We start from the raw sequence: 19,326 nt of genomic DNA on the forward strand, positions 1-19,326 counted from the left end.
TTTGGCTCTCCACGTTCTCCCTCTGCTTTTGGAGTGATTTTCTGTTCTCCTTTTTCTATTTCTCTCTCTTAGTTTCCTCCTGGACGCTCACGTTCCGATTCAGGCCCCGGGGCCCCATCGCCTGCCCGAGACCAGATGCGCATTTCTCACATCAATTTTGCTGAGAAAGAGAGCCCAGCGGCCCGGAGGCGGGACCCTCCTCTAGTGACAGCGGCCACTCGCCAGCCCAGCGACAACAAAAGCCCAGGGAGAAACCCCGCTCCATTCGGAAAAGTGAAAGCTGCCTATGGTCCTGCCCCAGCTGCCCTCAGGGTGCAGGGACCCCCAAGAGTCCTTGGGAGATTGATGTCTCTGTCCCCAGCTGGGTTCGAGGCCCAGAATTTTTGTGACCATCACCGGAAATTCACCTCAACCCTCAGACACTTCGGGCTCACATCTCCCTGTGCCCCTGTGAGCAATTCAGCCTGCCCTTGGTGTCTTCGACCTAGTTTTCCTCCCTCTCCCAAGGGTAAGGCCCTCTGGCTAACCGAAACTTGGGAGCCCTCAGGCTCCATCCTGCTGTCCGACTGATACCACCCGAAGCTTAGCCAGTGCCCCAAGGAGCGGGGAAGGAATTCCCTCGGGTCCTGGGTAGGATGCATGAGCCCCAGGGCAAGTCTCCCCCCATGCAGCCTTTGCCCCACACAAATTAATTCTGCACCCGTGCAGCCCTCAAAGTATGCACACGTTTTCTCCCAGCATTGCACGCCTCACTTTTTACCCGGACCTGGCGAAGCCTGCTTCTCTCACCCCTGCACCACTTGGTAGCTACCGCCGGTTTGTGCAAGAAGCGCCTCCTCCCTCACTACTTACCCCCACATCCCTCATTCTCATGCCTGCCCCGAAACTCCTCCAAATCTCCAAGGCCTGGGCAGAGGGTGACTAGCAGCGGCGAGACACCCAGAACCTGCCACGGCTTCACTGAATAGGGCCCACTCATTCAGACACCGTCACCGCCGGTTCTAGTAAAATGGCAAAGACTTTATTTATCGGAGAAAGAGGCCTTGGGTACAGTCTGGGGAGGAGAGGGCAGGGCAGGAGCAGGGGAGTGGCACGCAGGACCCACCCTCATCTGGCCACCCTTTTCTGGCCAAGTCGAGCTAGGAGCAGGGCATTGGAAACTGCAAGACAGACCCAGAGCTGCAGAGGAGGTGGGGCGAGGGCTTAAGTCGGCCTCCTCTCGATCTCTGTCACATGCAAAAAAATTCTAAAAAGAGTAAAAAATAATTCTAGGGCTTTGGGTTCCGTTTTCGTTGGTTGGTTGGATTTCCCCCTGTTTTGTCCCTAAGACTCGGACCCCTCGGTAGTCAGTCCAAGGAAACCGAGAGAGGGTGGGAAGGAATCTTAAAAATAGCGTTACTGGGCATTTGGAGGCAGAAATGGCACTGAGAACAGGCTTCTCTCGAGGGGGGAAGAAAACATCTATTTGAAACTTGCAAGTCAAGACCCAGTTGCCCCCCTCAGCCCCTTCCGACGCAGGGGGGGAAATGCAGAAGGAAATAAAAGAAGTCAACTGCAATAGGCCTAGGGAAGTGAGGAGGGAGAAGGCCGGTGCATTCGCCACATGCAGAGAAAAATCAGAACAGTCGGGGCGGCCCCCTCCTCCAGACCTCGGGGTTAAATGTTCGTTACCCTCGATTCTGCCTCGCCCTCAGCAAACCCGGCAGCAGCCTGAGAGCTTTGAAATCATGGAGATCTCCGAAATTTTAAAAAATAAAAGAAAGAAAAAAGTCAGGCTGCGATGGGAAGAACCCGGAGTATAGGTTTAAATATTTATACAGAAGCCATACAGAGCTGCACGGCGAGGGCTCCCGGGGCGGTGGAGGCCGCGCGCGGCGGCCGGCCCGGCCGGCCGGCCCGGGTTTATTGCTTCGTGAGGGAAGAGGCGGCCGCCGGGAGCCGAGTCCGGGCCAGGGACAGGGGAGAAGGCGGGAGTTGCAGAGGAGGTCCCAGCTCCCCTTGGCGGTCCGGTCCGGGAGGCGGCCGGCAAACGGCGCTAGGAGCCCAGGGCGGCGGAAGATGCCGGGGCGCAGCTCAATCATCCACGTCGATCTCCTCGTCTTCCTCGTCCTCCGAGCAGTCCTGGCTGCTGGCCGGCTGGTCCGTGAGCGGGGAGGCAGGAGAGAGCTGCAGGGGCCCGGCGCCCGGGGCCTGCGGGGCGCCTGGGGGGAGTGCCGGAGAGCCAGGCCTGGACTTGGCCCTGCCGCAGCCGCCGCCACCGCCGCCTGCAGCCTCAGAGTTCTGCTCCAGTTCGGCCAGCGCCACGATGTCCATCTGCCCACTGGGGCCCAGTTTCTTGGCGGACTCCACGTCGGCCTTCATCTCCTCCAGGTCCCGCTTGAGCTTGGCGCGCCGATTCTGAAACCAGGTGATGACCTGAGCATTGGTGAGGCCCAGCTGCTGCGCAATTTGGTCACGATCGGCGGGGGACAGGTACTTCTGGTAAAGGAAGCGCTTCTCCAACTCATAGATCTGGTGGTTGGTGAAGGCCGTTCGCGACTTTCGCCGCTTCTTGGGGGTCTGCCGCTGCCCAAAGATGGTCATTCCATCGCGGCCTGCGAGGAAACCAAAATATAGGCTTGCTCCAGGGGAGAGGAGACCCCCACCCTGGCCCTTACTCACCGCACCTAGACCTATCCGGCCTGTGGTCAGTCGCTGTCGCCTGCCGGATTAGATTCGACCACCAGGACTAGGGCAAGCCTCAGCTATGGCAAGCCCCCTTCCCCCATTTCTCAGCTACCGGAAGTCCCTAGGAAAAAATTGTTTTGGTCTCTGCCGGGTCACTTGAGAGTTGGTTTGAAAGACTCGATGTCCCTGGAACAGGAGAGAGCCAGACAGGGACTCCCTGACTGGGTGTGAATGCTGGCTCTCCACCACATTGCAATCAACTCAGCTCTACCTACCCAAAAGGTCCTAGCCAAGGCTCTCCAAACCCCAGTTCCCCGGGCCACTGTGAAAGGGAGGGAGCCAGGCAGAGCAGACCGACTGCGGAGAGATCTTGGGTTCCCGCCTCCCTTCCTCAGTCACTCGATCTGGCCTATCCAGAGGTCCCTAGGAAACAGGGTTTGGGTCCTGTCCCACGCATCTCCACTCCCAGCGGCAGCAGCTTGGGCTGGAGGGCCCTGGCGGCTGGCAAGGGAGGAGGCGGGCAGAGGGACCAGGCACTAAGCGTGGGACCCCTGGATCCAGGCGCGGGGTGCTGGTCGCAAAGGTACCCAGTGGCGGCGCCTACCTTCGGCTGCCTGCAGGACGCTGACCTCCAGCCCCTTAAAAGTCTTGCTGGCGAGCTCCTCCAGGGCGCACAGCGGCGAGGTCTGTGAGAGCAGCGCGCGGCCCGCCAGGGGCAAGCCGCCCGGCGCGTGCTTGTCCGCGGCCGCCAGTAGGTGCGCCGCCCCGCACAGCGAGTAACTTCTCCGCACAGACGGCTTGTTGAGGATGTCCTCAATGCTGAAAGGCGTTAGCGGCTTGTTGGAGTTGGCGGGCGGCGGCAGGTGGTCCAGAGGGCTGCGCCGCCTCTCCTCCCCCGGCGCCGCCTTGCTGTCCTCCTTGGAAGTCATCTCGGCCTCTTTTGGGGGCCCGGCCGGGGCGGCTCGGGTCGCGGGGACCCAGCCCGCGGGCAGCTCGGGCGCCGGGCGGCGCGAGCGGGTGGCAGGCAGACAGGAGGCCGCGCTGGGCAGGACGCGGGCCGGGCTCGGGCCGATTAGCGCAGCGGCAGAGGCGAACAGAGCCGCACGGGGCCCCAGGAGGAGGGCGCTGACGCGGGCGCCACAGCCGCCGGGGCTTCCAGCAATCCGGGGCCCGAGCCGGGGCGCGCCGCGCGGGGCTCCAGTTTCGCCAGCCCCCGGTGCTATTTAAAGGTGTCAGGTGGCTCCGCGGCGGCTCCTGGCCCCGGGTCCTGGCGGCGGCAGTTGGAAGAGCCGAGGCGAGGGCGCCGATCCCGTACTGCGAGGGGAGGCGGAGAGATGGGGCAATTGACTATTGCTAACAAGTTAGCCTTGATCGAGGAGTAATCAATTATCTGCAGCGGCACTTCTCTCTCTCTCTTTCTCTTTCTCCCTGTCTTTCTCCTCTCTTCTTTCTCTCTGTTCTCTCTCTTCCTGTTCTCTCCCTCCCTCTCTCCCTCCCTCCCTCCCTCTCTCTTCTCTTCTCCGCTCCCCCCGTCTCTCTCCTTCTCCCTCTCCCTCGTCCTCCCTTTCACTCTCTGTCCGTCCAATGCAGGCGGCTCTAAGTTGGGAAGCTCATTAATTAGCGGGCCTGGGGTAGGAGGAGCCGGCTGGAATTAGCCTGCCTAATGCGCCTGTCAGTCCGGGCGCTGCGCCGCGCTCGGCCCGAGCTGTTTGTAAATTACATTAGCGGCGCCTTTATTGCACCCGAACCTCCGGCGACTGAAAAGCCGCCGCCCCCACCCCAAACTGCGAGCCGCACTCCCGGCGCACCCACCTCCCGCCGGCCTGGCTGTAGCGGCAGCGCTGGCCCGGAGGTCTCAGGCTCTTCAACCAGGATTTGGCGCCCTAGAAGGGCTGCAGGAGCTCAGCCGGGGAGGTATGCAGCCGCCGCGCGGGCCAGGTAAGACCAGTAGTCTGGGTGGGCCCAGTGTCGCGGGCCCAGAGAGGACTTTGCCAAGCTGAGATCAAAGACCTAGCGCCCCTAACCCTAGACCCACTTGTCCCTCACCCTCGGCCTTGGGCCACGCGCCCGGGGCGAAGGAATCTGCAGCCCTCCAGCTGGCCCGCGGGAGGTCCGAGGGGGCTCTGCAGCCCTGAGTGAGGCGACACGGGAAGCAGGGGTGAGGGAGCCCGGGGGTTGGGGTAGGAGGCCAGCCAGAGGACACAGCTTTCCCCAACCAAGTGGTGGAAGGGGAGTTGTTGGTGACTCTAGACCCCTCTTCCCCGGCGTGAGCCCAAAGCGACAGCCTTACCTCCTCCGGCAGTCTTGCACACTCTCTTCGGGCCGCGGCTCTCCGGGTCGGCCGGGGCCACCGCCGGTCTGGTGACTGGTGTCCGACCGAGTAGCCGGGCCGGGTGCTGGGGCTAACGGGGCAGGCTCAGGGCCTCCCCGCTGCGCTCTGCCGGGCCCCGGCCGGGGCCCCGCTGCCGGCCCCGCCCAGCCCAGCGCCGGGCTTGAGTGCACCGCCAGGCCGACTCCAGCTGTTCCGGATGCGGGGCGGGGGCCGGGAGGGGGCCGGGCCACGGGCCGGGGCTGTGCTCTCAGGAACCAGGAGGGATCTGGGGTTCGAGTCAGACTGGGCACTGGAAACCCTACAGTCCGAATTCTCTCTATATCAGGCGAGCATTTGTGTGCATGGGTGTTTGAATGTGTTTATGTTTTGAATGTGTATATTTATGTGTGGTTCTCCATGTGTATATTTGTGTGTATGTATGTGAATCTGTGGGTATTTAGGCGTGTTTAAACCCCCTACCTATGTCTTCCATTCCCCTGATGCACCCAAGGGGGGCTGTAGCCCCAGGGTTTTTTTCCTCTTGAGTCCCTCCTTTGGTTTGTGTGGGGCCACTTGCCCTGCCACCCTAATTTTCTATTTCTGTTCCTGTAGAAAGGAGGGGAGAAGAGGGGGGAGTTGGAGCCAAAGGAGGAAGAGCTGTTCTCCTCCCCACATACAGCCCAGCCCTTTCCCTGGCTTTGTTTGTAAACTCCTGGGCAAGCAGTGTGATCTGGCAGCCCTGCTTGGTCCAGAAAAGGGTCCAGAAGGCCAGTGTGAAGGACTGTGGCCCAGCCCAGAGGTTGGGATGGGAAGAATTAGCCTCTTGGGCTTCTTGTCCCTTCATATGTCCTCCAGAGAGGGAATCAAGCTGAGCTATGGGACAGGGGACAGTTTCTCTTCCTGGATGCTTCCAGCATAAGGTCCCGTGAGCATCAGAGATCAGTTTTTTGTTTTTTGGTTTGTTTGTTTTTTGTTTTTAAATTTCCTGGTTAGGACCTGTAGGAGAATGGATTCTTGTTTGGGACCCCCAATGCCTGCCCCAGGTCTGCTTGGGAGTGTTGGGAAAAGCTATTTACCCTCTTGGGCATCTTTGTCCTGCATTTTGTGGGGGAGGACAGGTATTTTAGAAGCGGGAATGGTGAGAATATTCCCTCAGAGCTGCAGAGCTATCCCCAAAGCAGGCCTGTCTCTGATGCATTGGTGCTATTCTGGGAGCCATGAGGTGAGGGTGGCCCTGGAGTCAGAGTCAGGAGATGGTAGAGAGGGACCTGAGGGAGAGGACTCCAGGGAGTTGGATCCTGCTGGCTTGTAATCTCTGGGACCTGGGACCAAAGAGGATCTGCTCTTTCCTCTGACTTCCTGCTCTCAGGATTCTGCTTCAGCCTCTGACCCACAGACCTTTCCTGCTAAAACCCCAAAGCCCTGACCCAGAGCCTCAGGCAAGCCATAGCCCCCATCCTAGGGGACTCCTTGGTCTCAATCCTCCAGAGGGGCTCCCTCCCACACTTCCCCTCCCCCATTCCTCCAGTTTGTTCCTGTCACCACAGCTGATATTGGCCTGCAAGACAGGATCTTAAGGACAACCCTGCTAGTATTCATCTTCCAGTTTCTCAGGATCAGCAGAGTTTAGGATTATTGTGAGGCTGCCTGGAAGGTTAGAAAGGAGAATTGGGGAACATAGGGGTGGGAACATAGAATTCCTCCACTGGAACCCTGTTTCCCTGCCCTTTTAGTCTTTGGCCACATTGTGTCACAGTGGACAGAACATTCTGCAATCATCTGCGACATAACCCCTTCCATCCCACCATCACCAAATCTTTTCTTCCCTTTCTGGTAACTACCTGCCACCCAGTCCCAAGGCTTTGTGGTTTGTTTGTTTGTTTGTTGGGTTGTTTGTTTGGTTGGTTGTTTGTTTGTTTGTTTGTTTGGCATAATTGGTTGAACTCTGTCACATAGCTTTGGTCAGCACAGCTGGGGGTTCAGGGGGCACACATGGTGCCACCTGTCTGTTTTGTGGCTTAGGGCCCCCTGCCTCCATCACCTCATCCAGATTATCTTCAAAAACCAGGCCAACTGCCCTAATGATTTTATCTCCTATCCTGTGGTTTTCCGAAACTCCAGACTCCAGTGTGTGGGCAGCAGGGATCTTCTTGAACTCCTAGTGCCCAAATCCATGGGCTCCTCCTGCAGAGATAGGAGCTGTTTTGGGTTTGTCTTCAGACTCACTCTCACTTCTGCCAAAATGGGAGATCCTCAAGGACTGGGTCCTTGATGGGGGGATTCCATCTACTTCAGACCTTCACAGGCCAGGCAGAGCCGGAACCGGGCACCCTTAAGTATTGGCTGAGTGAGTTTTTGTCAAGCTAATGGAGTATAAACAATTGTGCAAGGAGGAGGGGGAAGGTTTGGGCCTTGGCAGTCCCACCTCAGAGGAGTGTTGGAGATTGTGAGATTTGGAAAGGGGAGTAAGTAATTTAGAGGAAGTTGGGGTGAGGGTTGGTGGGAAGGAACTTTGCCATTGCTCCAGGATCCCACCTTCTGCTCCGTATCCCTTCACTCCTGGGATCCAAGGCTGGATCAGGAAGACTCTCTAAGGGCTCCCCAACCCTAATCTGCTGGGTGTCTTCTCCTCTGGAGGTGGAAGCAGCTGATCCCTGGAGTCTGCTCCACGGAGAGAATGCCTGTCTTCAGAGCCTGATCTATACTCTATCCTGACTCCTGAATTCCTGCCTGCTGCCTATGCTGCCAGAATCCAGCCTTATTCCATATCCAGTGGGAGGGGAAGGGATTATTCTGCCCCAAATCTGCTTTCCTCCTAGTTTAGTGAATATTCCAGACAAAGAGGCGGCATGGCTAAGGAGACCCTGTAGACTCAAACAAATTATTCCTTAGTATGAGAGAATAATTCAAGTAACCCCCCAAACACTCCCTCCTCTTTAATCTGGATTGTTTTGCTTGCCCCATTCATTTCTAGGTATTTGTGTAAGCATCAGCATTGGCTTTCAGGCCAGAGCTACCCTCAGAAAAAATGTTCTGACACTTCTTGAAATGAGTTAGCTTGACCACCAATTGGGATCATTTCTTTCCCCCAGGGATTTGCTACTGTGACACTCCTTGTGGAATCAAGAGAGTGTTTCTTCTGCTGTAGAAGTAGACTCCAATAGTTGGCTGCCTGCCACCCTGGCTGAACCAGGACTGCCCACTTGGTTTTTACATTCTGCCCTAGGCCACTTTCTGCAGGAACAACAATAACAATAACCATGACAATAAACACCATAAGCCCTTACCATGTGCTTGGCTTCAGGCTGAGTTTTAGTGACTTCATTTATTACTTACAACCACGTGAGGTAGGTATTGCTATTACCCTGATTTTATGTATAAGGAAAATGAGGCCCAGAGAAGTTAAGTAACACATCCAAAGTCACACAGCCTATTTGGGAGTGATTAGGATTTGAAGACTGTTTTTTGTGTTTTGTTTTGTTTTGTTTTGTTTTTACTTGTCTTAATCCTGGAACTGTGAGGTTCTAACCAGAGCCCAAAGTCTCCTTGAATGGGCTTTAGGGACTCTACAGATCCCAGAAATTGTGTGTAAAATTATGTATGTGAGCCCAAGTGTGTACATGTTTCCGGGGGCAATGTTATATAACATACTGGATTTTCAAAAGGGGTTGGAGATCCAGAAAAGGTTAAGGCAAGAAGCAGGCCAATAGGGGAAGCGGGGAAGCTGCTTCTCCACAGGCAGGCCTAGGGAGCAGAGAGCCAGTTGCTCCAAAATTCAGGCCAGGCTCCAAGACTGCTTCTGGACCTGCTGTCTCTGGCCAGGTGCAGCTCTCAGGACCTCTTCTGGCAAAAAGAGATGGGGGCAGGGTCTATGGCCAGGGCACCTATTTGGAGCGCACCTTTCCCTGCTTCTCTCCCTCCACTTGCTGACTTCTTCTGTGAACAGAACTCCTTCAGAACTGAAAGGGTCTCTATTCCCTCCTTTTCTGGCACCTCTGGCTGTTTTTAGTGCTTAACTCATCTTGGGGAGCCTTCCCTGCTCTGTTCAGCCCTCTGTGCTCCTTAGCAACGCGCCCTTGGAGCCACTGTCAGATTGCCAGGAACTGCTGGTTTGTCTGCCCTTCTGCCTCTCTCCACGTGGCTGTGAACTTGGGAACCTGAATCTCCTCTCCATGCCCTATGCCAGCCTGGCATATACCAAGGGCTCTCCGTGCATTCCTTGAATGAATAAACTAAATGAATGATAAGAGACAAAAGAGAGAGCCAGTCAAGGACCTCTGCCTGTGCCCCAGAGAGAGGATGAGGAGTGTAAGGGGAGAGTAGGTGCATTGTTTTGCCAGCTGTGTGCAGATGTGTGAGGCACCCCTGCTGCTCGTACCTCCAACATACACGAAGGGTCTCAGAGACGTCATTTTTTAATGCTTTTTGGCCATGGAGGGAGGTGGGGGGAGTGGGGACCTGGGTTCCGGACCAGCTGTGGTATGACCTGACTCAGGAATGGAGTTTGTTCTCTCTCTCTTTTTAAAATACAGGATTGAACCCCCTTAATATTTGGGGCCCAGAAGCAAAGAGGAAGAACACAGAAGAAGGAGAGAGATGGGCAGGCAGGAAAGAGTGGCAGGAAACACGCCTCCACTCCAGTAGCCCAGGGCACTATGAAGAGGGTAAAGGAGGGCCTGGTTCCATCCTAGTGGAGATGACATTTGAATTGAGCCTTGAAAATCCAGGAGCATTAGGGTAGGTGCAGAAGTGGGGACCACTTTCCAGGCAAAGAGAATCGCTAAGCAGGAGGCCAGATGCACCACCCTACAGGGGGAACCAGAGTGCCCCCATATTTTCCCCTTTCTGGCCTGGGTAGAGCTGCTGAGGTTGGGATCAAATCCTTGGTCCCTTGTGCACCTGCATTAGGTCTGCAGCCTGAGGTCGGGGCTGGTGGGCTCCTGTGAAGGTTGTTTGGGGCTGTAGGAGGCAGCTGGGGAGAGCCTGCACCCCCACCCTTGCTGCTCCTGAACCTACAATAGGGGGTCCATTCTCCTTGCCATCCGGAAGTTCCAAGAACTGACCTTCTCTCCCCCTAAGCAAACTCTGGGAAGTTCCCATTGTGGCGCGGTGGAAACGAAGCCGACTAGGAACCATGAGGTTGCTGGTTCGATCCCTGGCCTCACTCAGTGAGTTAAGGATTCAGCGTTGCCGTGAGCTGTGGTGTAGGTTACAGACTCAGTGCAGATCTGATGTTGCTGTGGCTGTGGTGTAGGCCAGCAGCTGTAGCTCCAATTGGACCCCTGGCCTGGGAACCTCCATATGCCTCAGGTGTGGCCCTAAAAACAAAAACAAAAACAAAAAAAACCCAAAACTCTGCCTTTGAGCAAATCATCAGGCTACCATTCCACAGAGGCCCCTGTCTGTGGGAGGGCACCAGGCTGCAGGCCAGGCAGTGGAGCCTGGACTAGGCCAGGTGGAGAGGCGAGGAGACCTCGGAGTGGTAGGCATGGCTAGGCGGGCACAGGAAAGACCTGAGTCAGGCTTCTCATAATAAACTACACGTGAATAATTCAGAAGCCAACTGGGCCTCATTGCATTAATGCCGCTGCCCTTACCGCCCCTTCTGTTCCTGCTGAGGGGAGGGGGTCATTAACGTGCTTAAGGAGGGTAGCCTGATAGAAGACCCCCTTCTCCAAGTCAGTGCTGCCCAGGCCAATCCCAGGAGACCCTCTGGATCCCGATTCCCTCAGGCCCCACCAGTCAGAGGGGCCTACTGGGCAGTGCTGTCCCAGCTAAGCTGTTCTCAGACTCAGGGTGAGAGAAGACAGGTGGCCAGACCAGGACCAGAATAGGGGAGGAAGGGATAAGACCTGTGGGAAACGGAGCTGTGGTAGTGCTCAATGGGAGAATGCAGGCGCCAGGCCCTGAGCAAAGTGGAGAAGGCAGGCAGGCCCCTGTGCACAGAGCCCAGGCGTTGCTTTGTCCAGGTGGGATTTTCCTTGCGATGAGAGTGAAGCTCCAGGGAACTTTTCACCCACTGTGGATGGCTCTGCCTCCAGCCTCTCTCAGACTTGAATCCAGCGCCAGTCCCAGCCACCGGTTTAGGCCTAGGTCCTCACCCTAGCCCACGGCATAAGGGATCCCCAGACCACTGGGCCTGAGAGGACAGAAACCCCTAAGTACATACCGCAGCCTTATTTCGATTGAGCAGAACCAGCTTCCTTTGGCTTTTCCACTTCCCACATGTCCCTGGCTCCTGGTCTTGAGGGATCACCACTCATCTGGCGCTGAATTCTTCCAGCTCTTCCCCAGACCCCTTCGCTTCCTTTAAGTCCACCCGGCCTGCTCCTCCTGCTCCTACATGGTGAACCTTGGCCCTGACCCTCGCACCCGGTCCTCGGGCTCTCCTGGGGCCGGCGCGAACAAGGATCCCAGGCTGGTCTCCGCCGGTGTCGCTGGCAGCCAGATGAGGAGGCTCGCGGGAGGCAGCTCGCGTCCCTCCTTCCCTGCCCCACCCTCCCTCTCTCTGAATCTTCCTCTTCTGCCGCTGCCTCCTCTTCCTCTTCCCTCCACCTCTACGCATTTCTTTTTCTTCGTTTGGTGCGGTCCGTCGGTGGAGGCCTGAACTTACTCTGCTCGTCTTGAAGCCTCAGCTGGGCCTCCGGGTTCGAGGCCAAATTTCCAACGGCTTCCGCAGCAGGCGGCTCGGGTGTCTTTGCAGAGGCAGGTGAGACGGGCTGATGACACCTTCACCTCATACGGCTGCATCGCCAGCCGGCTGTGTCATCTCGGGTAAGTCTCTTAACCTCTGAGCCGTGACGGGGCACAAGTCAAGAGATTTAGGAGATGGGAGACTAAGCCTTTTGATTCGTTTGGGGAAAGAGGTTGCCTGTTTGGGGGCCTAAGAAGGAAGAATACTAGGTCTGAAATGAGCATTTACTTTAACGAATATTTCGAGAGCAGCTGGTAGCTGCTTTTTATTTTTCTTTTTTTACAGCTGATGTAATGCCAGGCGTTAGAAATTTCTCCGATCCTCACCACATCTCGGTTTTACCGAAGAGGAAACTGAGGTTAAGATGGCGTCCTGTTGGTCAACGCCACAGGTGGGATTCGAACCTAGATTCCGTTCCCAGGAGCTCGTGAGTTTAAGCCACGGCCGTCTCGCCCTGCCTGGTGAATGGAGCCCTCGCAGGGCCGGCCGCGACCTGAGCGGGGAGGGATTGCGCTGAATCGACGAGCGTTCCCTCTCTCTCTGTGCTGGGAAATCTTTGAAATTCCTGTTTTCAGGTAAACGATTTTGGCGGCTCCCAGGGAAGGGTGGAAACGGGAGCCGGAGAGCCACTTCCGGCTCGTTAGGCGGCGGGGCGGGGAGGGCAACTCTTCCTCGAGCGCAGGGAGGTGGCGGTAGGAGAGCGAGGTGGAAGCCGCCGCTCCCCGATTTTTCCTCTTTCGAGTTCACCCGTCGGCTCCGTCTGTTCTGTGGGATCCACGTCTTCGGAAGTCCTGCTCCGAGAGGGAGGAGCGCGGGGCACCCGGCGCACGGCCCGGCCCGGGGCAGAGGTATGACCGGGCGATCGCTCCGCTTTTTCACCGTCTTCGGGCGCCTCTCTGAGGTAGCGTCCTCCTGGCGGCTGAGGGGGGTTGGCTGGCGGGGAGCGGAGGGCGGGCGGCAGGCTGGAAGCCGGGGCCTGGGGACCCCTGGCTGGGCAGGGAAGGGCTGGAGTGCGGCTCCCCGGCGACCCCATCCCGAACTCCCGCCGCAAGGTCGCCCCATGGCAGCCCCGACAGGCCACGCGTCCCTCGACACAAGTCCCATTACATTGTATTTATGTTTCACTTTATTGTTTTTTTTTCCCTCTATTATTGTCTCACTCTGGGGGAGGCAAAGGATATAATATATTCATCTTTATTATACCAAATCTGTGTGAAGCATTTAATAAAACGCTGTTTCCACACAGCCAGGGATTAGTGTGAGCTATTCTTAAGTTAATGCTCGGTGCAGAGGGCGCCGCCGCCACAGCGCCTGCTGCTGGCGGCCGGGGGGAAGCGCAGGCCCCCTCCGAGCAGGCGGCGCCCTTCCCCGCCCGCGAGTCCTTCCCTGCGGGGTCGCAGGGGCCCCTGCGGCCCCCGCCTGGAGGGAAGGGCTCCGAAGAGCCACGTCCAAGCTCCGCTCTGCGTTTCTAGCCCGCTGCGGGCCTAGGTTTGTGCCTCTGAAAACGGGAAGAGGAATCCTATAGCCGCTTGCGTCTCAGGGCCCTTTTTGGGAGGCTGGAGACGCTGAGGGGGTAAATGGGGTTTTACAAGCCGGAAAGAAAAAAGCGGGGGTTTGTCGCGATGGGGGCGGGGAGGGGACGACGATGAGGGCCAGAGAGGAACAAAGAGGCCACAAAAGAGAGTTCCAGGCAACATAGACCCCTAAGCTGGCCCCCAGCCCAAGTGGGGAGCAGAGTGCAACGCCGGTTTGAGCAGAGCCAGGAGGGCCTCCACATGCCTGGACCTCATATCTACCTTTATGAACGCGACGGAACCTAGTAAAGATCTTGGCCTGTCACAGTAGGTCACATGGTCCTCCGTGCAGGTAGGCAACAGTCTTTGTAGTCCAATTTACAGGTAGCAGATTGAGATTCAGAAGTTCAAGTGGCTTGTTTGAGGTGACACAGCTGAAAAATAGCACAGCAGTTAATACTGTCTTCAGACTCCACTTTCCTCCTTCCCCCAGCCCTTCTGCTCGCTCCCTTTCTGCTCAACACCCCCCAGTCCCAATCCTCCAGGGTTTTCCAGGGCCTGTGAGCTTTAAGTTCTGCTTTCTGCACACACACAGACACACGCACATGCACACGCACACACACGCACACACCCTACCTGGGGATGCCCAAGAGAAGGAGAAACAGTTACATACATGATTTTCCGAATCCAGGCCCTCTGCTCAATGTCCTTTAGAACCCCCTTGTCTGTGTTCTTAGGGTCTAGCTTTGGGCACAACCGTCTTACTTAGTCCCCTGTTTGAGTGCTGTGGGGAAGCGTCTGGGGCAACTAGGCCAGGTCAGAAGAAGGTATTGTGCAGACAAGGACTGGAGTGGGCAGGTAAGTCCCCCTGTGAGAACTAACACCCTCTCATAATTCTGAGTCCTCCTCTGCCCCCACACTCCTATCTTTGGGGCTGTACCATGTAACCCCATATCCTGTAGGTGCTGGTAGGCGCTTCTTCGGAGGCTAAGGGTACTTGAGATATCTGACAGCTCCCACCTGGGACTGGCTAGGGAAGGGTACAGACTCACCATGTAATAGGGCTGGGACGAGGGTGAGGCAAATAAGGTGCCTTGGGCGCAAATTAAAGAGGTGCACTCGTTCTCAGTGTTGTGTACAACCCCTGAAACTTCGTGCTTGGGCCTCTCACTTGCTCACCCTCGTTCCAGTCTGCTGTGTGGTTCCAGGGGTAGAACTCCACATTTGCCAAGTGGGAACATAGGATGATTTCACCTCACCCTTGTGAGTGGCTTTCTGAATGTAGACCTGTAAACAAGGGAATGAGCAGCCTTGTGTGGGAGAAAGCGTTCCCATCAGGCGACGTATGCTTAGAACCAGCAAGGAGTGCTAATAATCATGGTCTTATTACCATCATCATCATTTTACTATCACTTTGTGCCAAGGAGAGGTTTACTCACCATATCTCATGTAATGTATATAAATGCCTTTTGGCTGAGGATGGATAGTAAAGCCTCTGACCTTCTGGGTCCTTTCCAGCTCTGAGAATCTATTGTTGCATAAGACAAAGGACATTTCTCTCGATTTTGGCTGGTTCATTGCTTTATAGTTATTATTTGAACTTGCGGCCTTTACTAATGGGTAAGCTCTTTGAGGGCAGGGACTGTGTCTAATCTCTCTCTTTTTTTTTTTTTTTTCACTGTTCCTTTTCCTCTTCCATGATCCACACAGGACTGAGCACACAGCCCATGTTTAATAAATGTGTACTAAACAAGCACATGAGTAATCAAAAGCTGTCTGACTACCTGGCCATCTGCTTCCATGCTGTGACCAGCAGAGTTATGAGGGTGGCCCCTGGGAGAGCTAGTACCACCTCTGCAGTCATTGTTCCCCTGCCCCCACAGCTGAGCTGAATTCAGGCCAGTGTTTATAAAGCCTCCTCCCACATTCCCTCTTCCCCTGTTTTAGTCTGTAGGCAAGACAAAGGCCAGCCTGGATTCCACCTGTGGAGAGGAGCACCCATCTTATACTGGACAAGCCTCATAAGAAACCTTCAGGTGGGGGAGGGGGCCTCAGCCAGAGAAGTCTGCCTAGCAGAGCTGAAACTAGAGCTAGGCCTGGAAAGATGGGAAAAGTTGAGATGTTGTAGGGAAGAAACAGAACATTTCAGGTTAGAGTGAGAGGGGGCAGCAAGAGCCAAGTGGCAGAGGCAGAACTGCTCACAACAGTAGGCTGGCCTGGATAGAGTACGAGGGCACTATAAGTGAGAAAAGATGTGTGTGGAAATCCTAGAATGTCCCAGCCCAGTGTTGCCATGAGCTATGGTGTAGATTGCAGACAGTTTGTATCCTGTGTTGCTGTGGCTGTAGCACAGGCTGGTGGCTGCAGCGCCAATTTGACCCCTAGCCTGGGGACTTCCAAATGCCTCAGCTGTGGCCCTAAAAAGCAAAAAATAAAAAAATAAAACTCTGAGCTCAAGGCCACAGTCTAGAAACCAGCCTTGTCCAACACTGTCTTCTAGGTTGGTGTAAGATGCCACCATGGGCGCTCCAAACTCAAAGGGCCCGAGCTTACTGGGTAAAAAAATGGAATCTTCTGAGTGGCTTGGGCCAGGAAACCCAAGCCCTGGCATGAGCTCAGAGCCAGCCTGGACCCACCTGAAGCCCCATCCCCTAGGACTGGCACGAGCAGCTAGCTGTACTGGGTCCCCCCAGATCAGAAACTAAAATCCAACATCATCTGCAGCCCAGGCACCCTGAGCTGGGGCAGGAGTAACCCACCAGTATACAACCTCCCACCCATCCCCTGTCCTTCCCTCCACCCTCTGATACAGGTGGAATCTAGGCTTCTAGGCTGAACCCAGCTGGGCTAGGCCGCTCGGGGGGTGGAGCCGTGGTGCCAGCCGGCGTGTAGGCGTTGCTGTGCCGGCCTGTCGCAGAGCTCAAGCCTGCCAAGGAGCCGGAGTGCTGTGCCGCGTGGAGGGTGTCAGGGGTGGTATTGTCGGCGCACAAATGCTCAACTTTATGTACTTTTAACTAGAGGTGTAACAGATGGCCCCGTTTCTGTCCAAGCCAGGGAGACTGGTGCCCATTCCGGCTGCAGCCAATCAATCCCGCCACTCTGGGGGGAGCTACAAGCTGGGCTGGGAGGCCTGGAGCCAGCAATCGCGCAAGGCTGTCTGCTCGGGCTGGCCCAGCACTGCCTCCGCCAGCCGCTCAGCCATGGGCCCTGGGAGGTAGGAGGGCAGGCAAGTGGCAGCCATGCCCAGCAGCCCAGTCAGAGCAGAGGCCTGTCTGGGAGAGAGAGCCCAGACCCACACATCGGGACCCAAATGGCCAATCAAGACAGTCAAGTTCCCAACCTGCCCCACTTTGTCCTCTTTCTCCTGTGGTCCCTGCTTCATACTTAAGCCCCAGGTCCCTAGCCTCAAAACGCTCTAGACCCATAACCCTGCAGTGTCCTGCATTGTAGACACTAGATGTTGCTTGGGACTGGGGGTGGTTAGTGGTACCTTTGGGAGAGGTAGTTCACGGAACTGCAGAAGGCTTCAAGAAATGCCCAAGCCAGGGAAGAAAAGAAAACAGCAGGATCCAGGGGTCCCAGAGCTGGGAGAAATTGTTAATTTGTCCATACGTTCACATAGTCAGTCAACACTTAGTGAAAGCCTGCTATGTGCCTTTGCTAAGCACTGGGGGCATGGTGATGAATAGGACAGAATTCCTGTCCTTGAGACCTTCTTGGAGAAAGACAGACAAGAACATGGGGTAACTGGAGTGATGAGCTTTGGCTCATAAAAATCTCCACAAGGACCATAGAAGCACAGAGCAGGAACACTTAACCCTATCTGGGCGATCCAGGGAAGATTCCAGGAGGAGGCTGGCTCTGAATTGAGTGTTAAAAGATTAGTAGGAGGAGTTCCCGTCGTGGTGCAGTGGTTAACGAATCCGACTAGGAACCAGGAGGTTGCAGGTTCGAAACATGGCCTTGCTCAGCGGGTTAAGGATCCGGCATCGCCGTGAGCTGTGGCGTAGGTTGCAGACGTGGCTTGTATCCCATGTTGCTGTGGCTGTGGTGTGGGCCAGGGGCTGCAGCTCCAATTAGACCCCCTAGCCTGGGAACCTCCAAATGCCATGCGGGAGCGGCCCTAGAAAAGGCAAAAAGACAAAAAAAAAAAAAAAAAAAATCTGTAGGAGATTTCTTTGGAGGTGAAGCCAGGGAAGGGCATCTGAGGGGGAGAAATAGCAAGTACAATGACAGTAAGAAAGAGCACAGTGAAGGTCAGGGTCAGAAAAGGTGTGGGTGACCAGAACTGGGCCCGGGGTTGGGAGGAGGGGAGAGAATGAGACTGGACAGGGAAGGTGATGTCTGGTAGGTGATGTCTTGCCCCATTTCCGAAGACTAGCAACCTTGACCCAGCAGCTCTTATCCTTCAGCTGCACCTCATCCTTGGGCCAGAGGGAATAAGGAAAGGAAGAGGCAAGGCCTAGCAACATGTGGGCAAAGCCAGAACTCAGGGAGGGGACCCTGGTCCTGGCCTGCCTTCTTTCCTAGTTTGAGGGACGAGGCTATGAACCAGGGGGCTGGCTCTCCCCCACATATGTACCCCTGGCATTTCTGAGTCTCCCCAAAATGGTCTTTCTGTAGATTCCTTAGAAATGACCTAGAATCCTATTCATGCATTCACCAACACATCAGCTGTGTTGAAGGCCCAGACACGAGAGTGAGGTCAACAGAGTATCATGCAGGACTGTGAGGCACAAGTCCAGCCCCAAGAAGAAGACAGGAGTCTGGGTAGAGGCCCTTCTGTTTACAAGAAGCAGAGGTTCCCTTGAGTAATCTTCAAAAAGGATGGCTTTGGAATTCCTGTGGTGGCTCAGCGGTTAGTGAACTTGACTAGCATCCATGAGGACACGGGTTCGACCCATGGCCTCGCTCAGTGGGTTAAGGATCCGGCATTGCCACAAGCTATGGTGTAGGTTGCATACGCAGCTCAGATCCTGTGTTGCTGTGGCTGTGGGGTAGGCTGGCAGCTGCAGCTCCAATTAGTCTCCTAGCCTGGGAACCTACATGTTCTATGGGTGCGGCCCTAAAAAAAAAAAAAAAAAAAAAGGAAAAGAAAAAGGATGGCCTTCCCATGGGTCAAGGAAGCAGTGAGTACAACCTCTCTCTCATGGGGAGGTGAAAAGGCATCTCACAGGGTCTCTCTTCTCTGGGTGTTTCTCTCCTCATTAATATTAAATTGTTGTTAGAAGGAGAAATGATAGCTACTAAGTTCTGAGCACTTACTAAAAGCCATACAGTTTGGTTTCCATGCTTACTTCAGTTAATCTTCTTCTTCTTCTTTTTTTTTTTTTGTTTGTTTGTTTGTTTTTGTCTTTTTTTGCCATTTCTTGGGCCGCTCCCGGGGCACATGGAGGTTCCCAGGCTAGGGGTCGAATCGGAGCTGTAGCCACCGGCCTACGCCAGAGCCACAGCAACGCGGGATCCGAGCTGTGTCTGCAACCTACACCACAGCTCACGGCAACGCCGGATCTCGTTAACCCACTGAGCAAGGGTAGGGACCGAACCTGCAACCTCATGTTTCCTAGTTGGATTCGTTAACCACTGCGCCACGACGGGAACTCCACTTCAGTTAATCTTCTTAAGGACACTGTGAGTTAGCTAATGTTATTAACCCCATTTTATGTGTGAGAACACTGAGGCTCCAGGAGGTTAGGTCCTCTGCCCCAGGTTCAAGCCGGGAAGTGGAGGAGTCAGGATTCTCACTCAGGTCAGCCTCCAGGGCCCCAGCTCATAACTGCTTCTGACCCTTGTGTAGCATTGAGAGCTTCCTGGGTTTTCTCATAATTTCTTATAACTGCGACTTGCATTTGACCAGCCGGCCTCTCTAAGTCTCTCTCTACATCACCTCCGCTAACTGCTCTAGTCTCTCCATATTTCATTGTTCAGATTCCCAGGAGAGGAAATCAGATTGGCTCAGCTCATCTTTTAATGCCAGGCCACATCGTAAGTAGCTACCCAGCCAAAGAGCTGGCCGTGTGCAGCCACTGATCAGCATTTTTGATAGAGCCCAGAGTAGAAATAATATTCTACTAAGGAGGAAATCAAAGTGCTACAAGAGAGGAGCAAGAAAAGGATGAGGAGAGACTTCATGTAGGATC

The 19,326-nt window shown here is 55.3% G+C and overlaps 1 protein-coding gene and 2 long non-coding RNA genes across 5 annotated transcripts in view; 2 read left to right on the forward strand and 1 right to left on the reverse strand.

Moving 5' to 3' along the window:
• LOC110256659 overlaps positions 1–1,539 on the forward strand; it is a 67,094-nt gene extending 65,555 nt beyond the window's left edge. Inside the window, exon 2 of the long non-coding RNA XR_002338515.1 lies at positions 73–1,539. This is a non-coding gene — a long non-coding RNA (uncharacterized LOC110256659). The remainder of the gene's footprint in view (positions 1–72) is intronic.
• LBX1 (ladybird homeobox 1) lies at positions 1,000–5,152 on the reverse strand. Of its 2 annotated transcripts, XM_013983672.2 has the most exons (3): positions 4,958–5,152; positions 3,272–3,981; positions 1,000–2,594 (listed from the first exon to the last, which is right to left on the reverse strand). In XM_013983672.2, exons 2-3 carry the CDS (start codon positions 3,594–3,596, stop codon positions 2,074–2,076), a joined length of 846 nt encoding a protein of 281 aa, XP_013839126.1. In that variant the 5' UTR covers positions 3,597–3,981; positions 4,958–5,152; the 3' UTR covers positions 1,000–2,073. The 2 variants fall into 2 exon arrangements, with proteins under 2 accessions (XP_013839126.1, NP_001193265.1); NM_001206336.1 differs by lacking the exon at positions 4,958–5,152 and having other exon boundaries at positions 1,782–2,594; positions 3,272–3,737.
• LOC102161206 overlaps positions 5,292–19,326 on the forward strand; it is a 47,408-nt gene continuing 33,373 nt past the window's right edge. The window contains exon 1 of one of the 2 annotated variants that reach the window (XR_307765.3): positions 5,292–12,520. This is a non-coding gene — a long non-coding RNA (uncharacterized LOC102161206). The remainder of the gene's footprint in view (positions 12,521–19,326) is intronic. The other variant, XR_002338514.1, reaches the window with a different exon arrangement.

The sequence above is a fragment of the Sus scrofa genome, chromosome 14 (assembly GCF_000003025.6).
Source record: "Sus scrofa isolate TJ Tabasco breed Duroc chromosome 14, Sscrofa11.1, whole genome shotgun sequence".
Lineage (NCBI taxonomy): Eukaryota > Metazoa > Chordata > Mammalia > Artiodactyla > Suidae > Sus > Sus scrofa.

What these genes read in the sequence shown, in the direction of transcription:
- LBX1 (XM_013983672.2), bottom strand. Translation starts at nt 3,596, where the DNA reads ATGACTTCCAAGGAGGACAGCAAGGCGGCGCCGGGGGAGGAGAGGCGG. An exon ending in CGTCCTGCAGGCAGCCGAAG is followed by an intron (nt 2,595 to 3,271) that starts GTAGGCGCCGCC and finishes GTTTCCTCGCAG; the next exon opens with GCCGCGATGGAATGACCATC.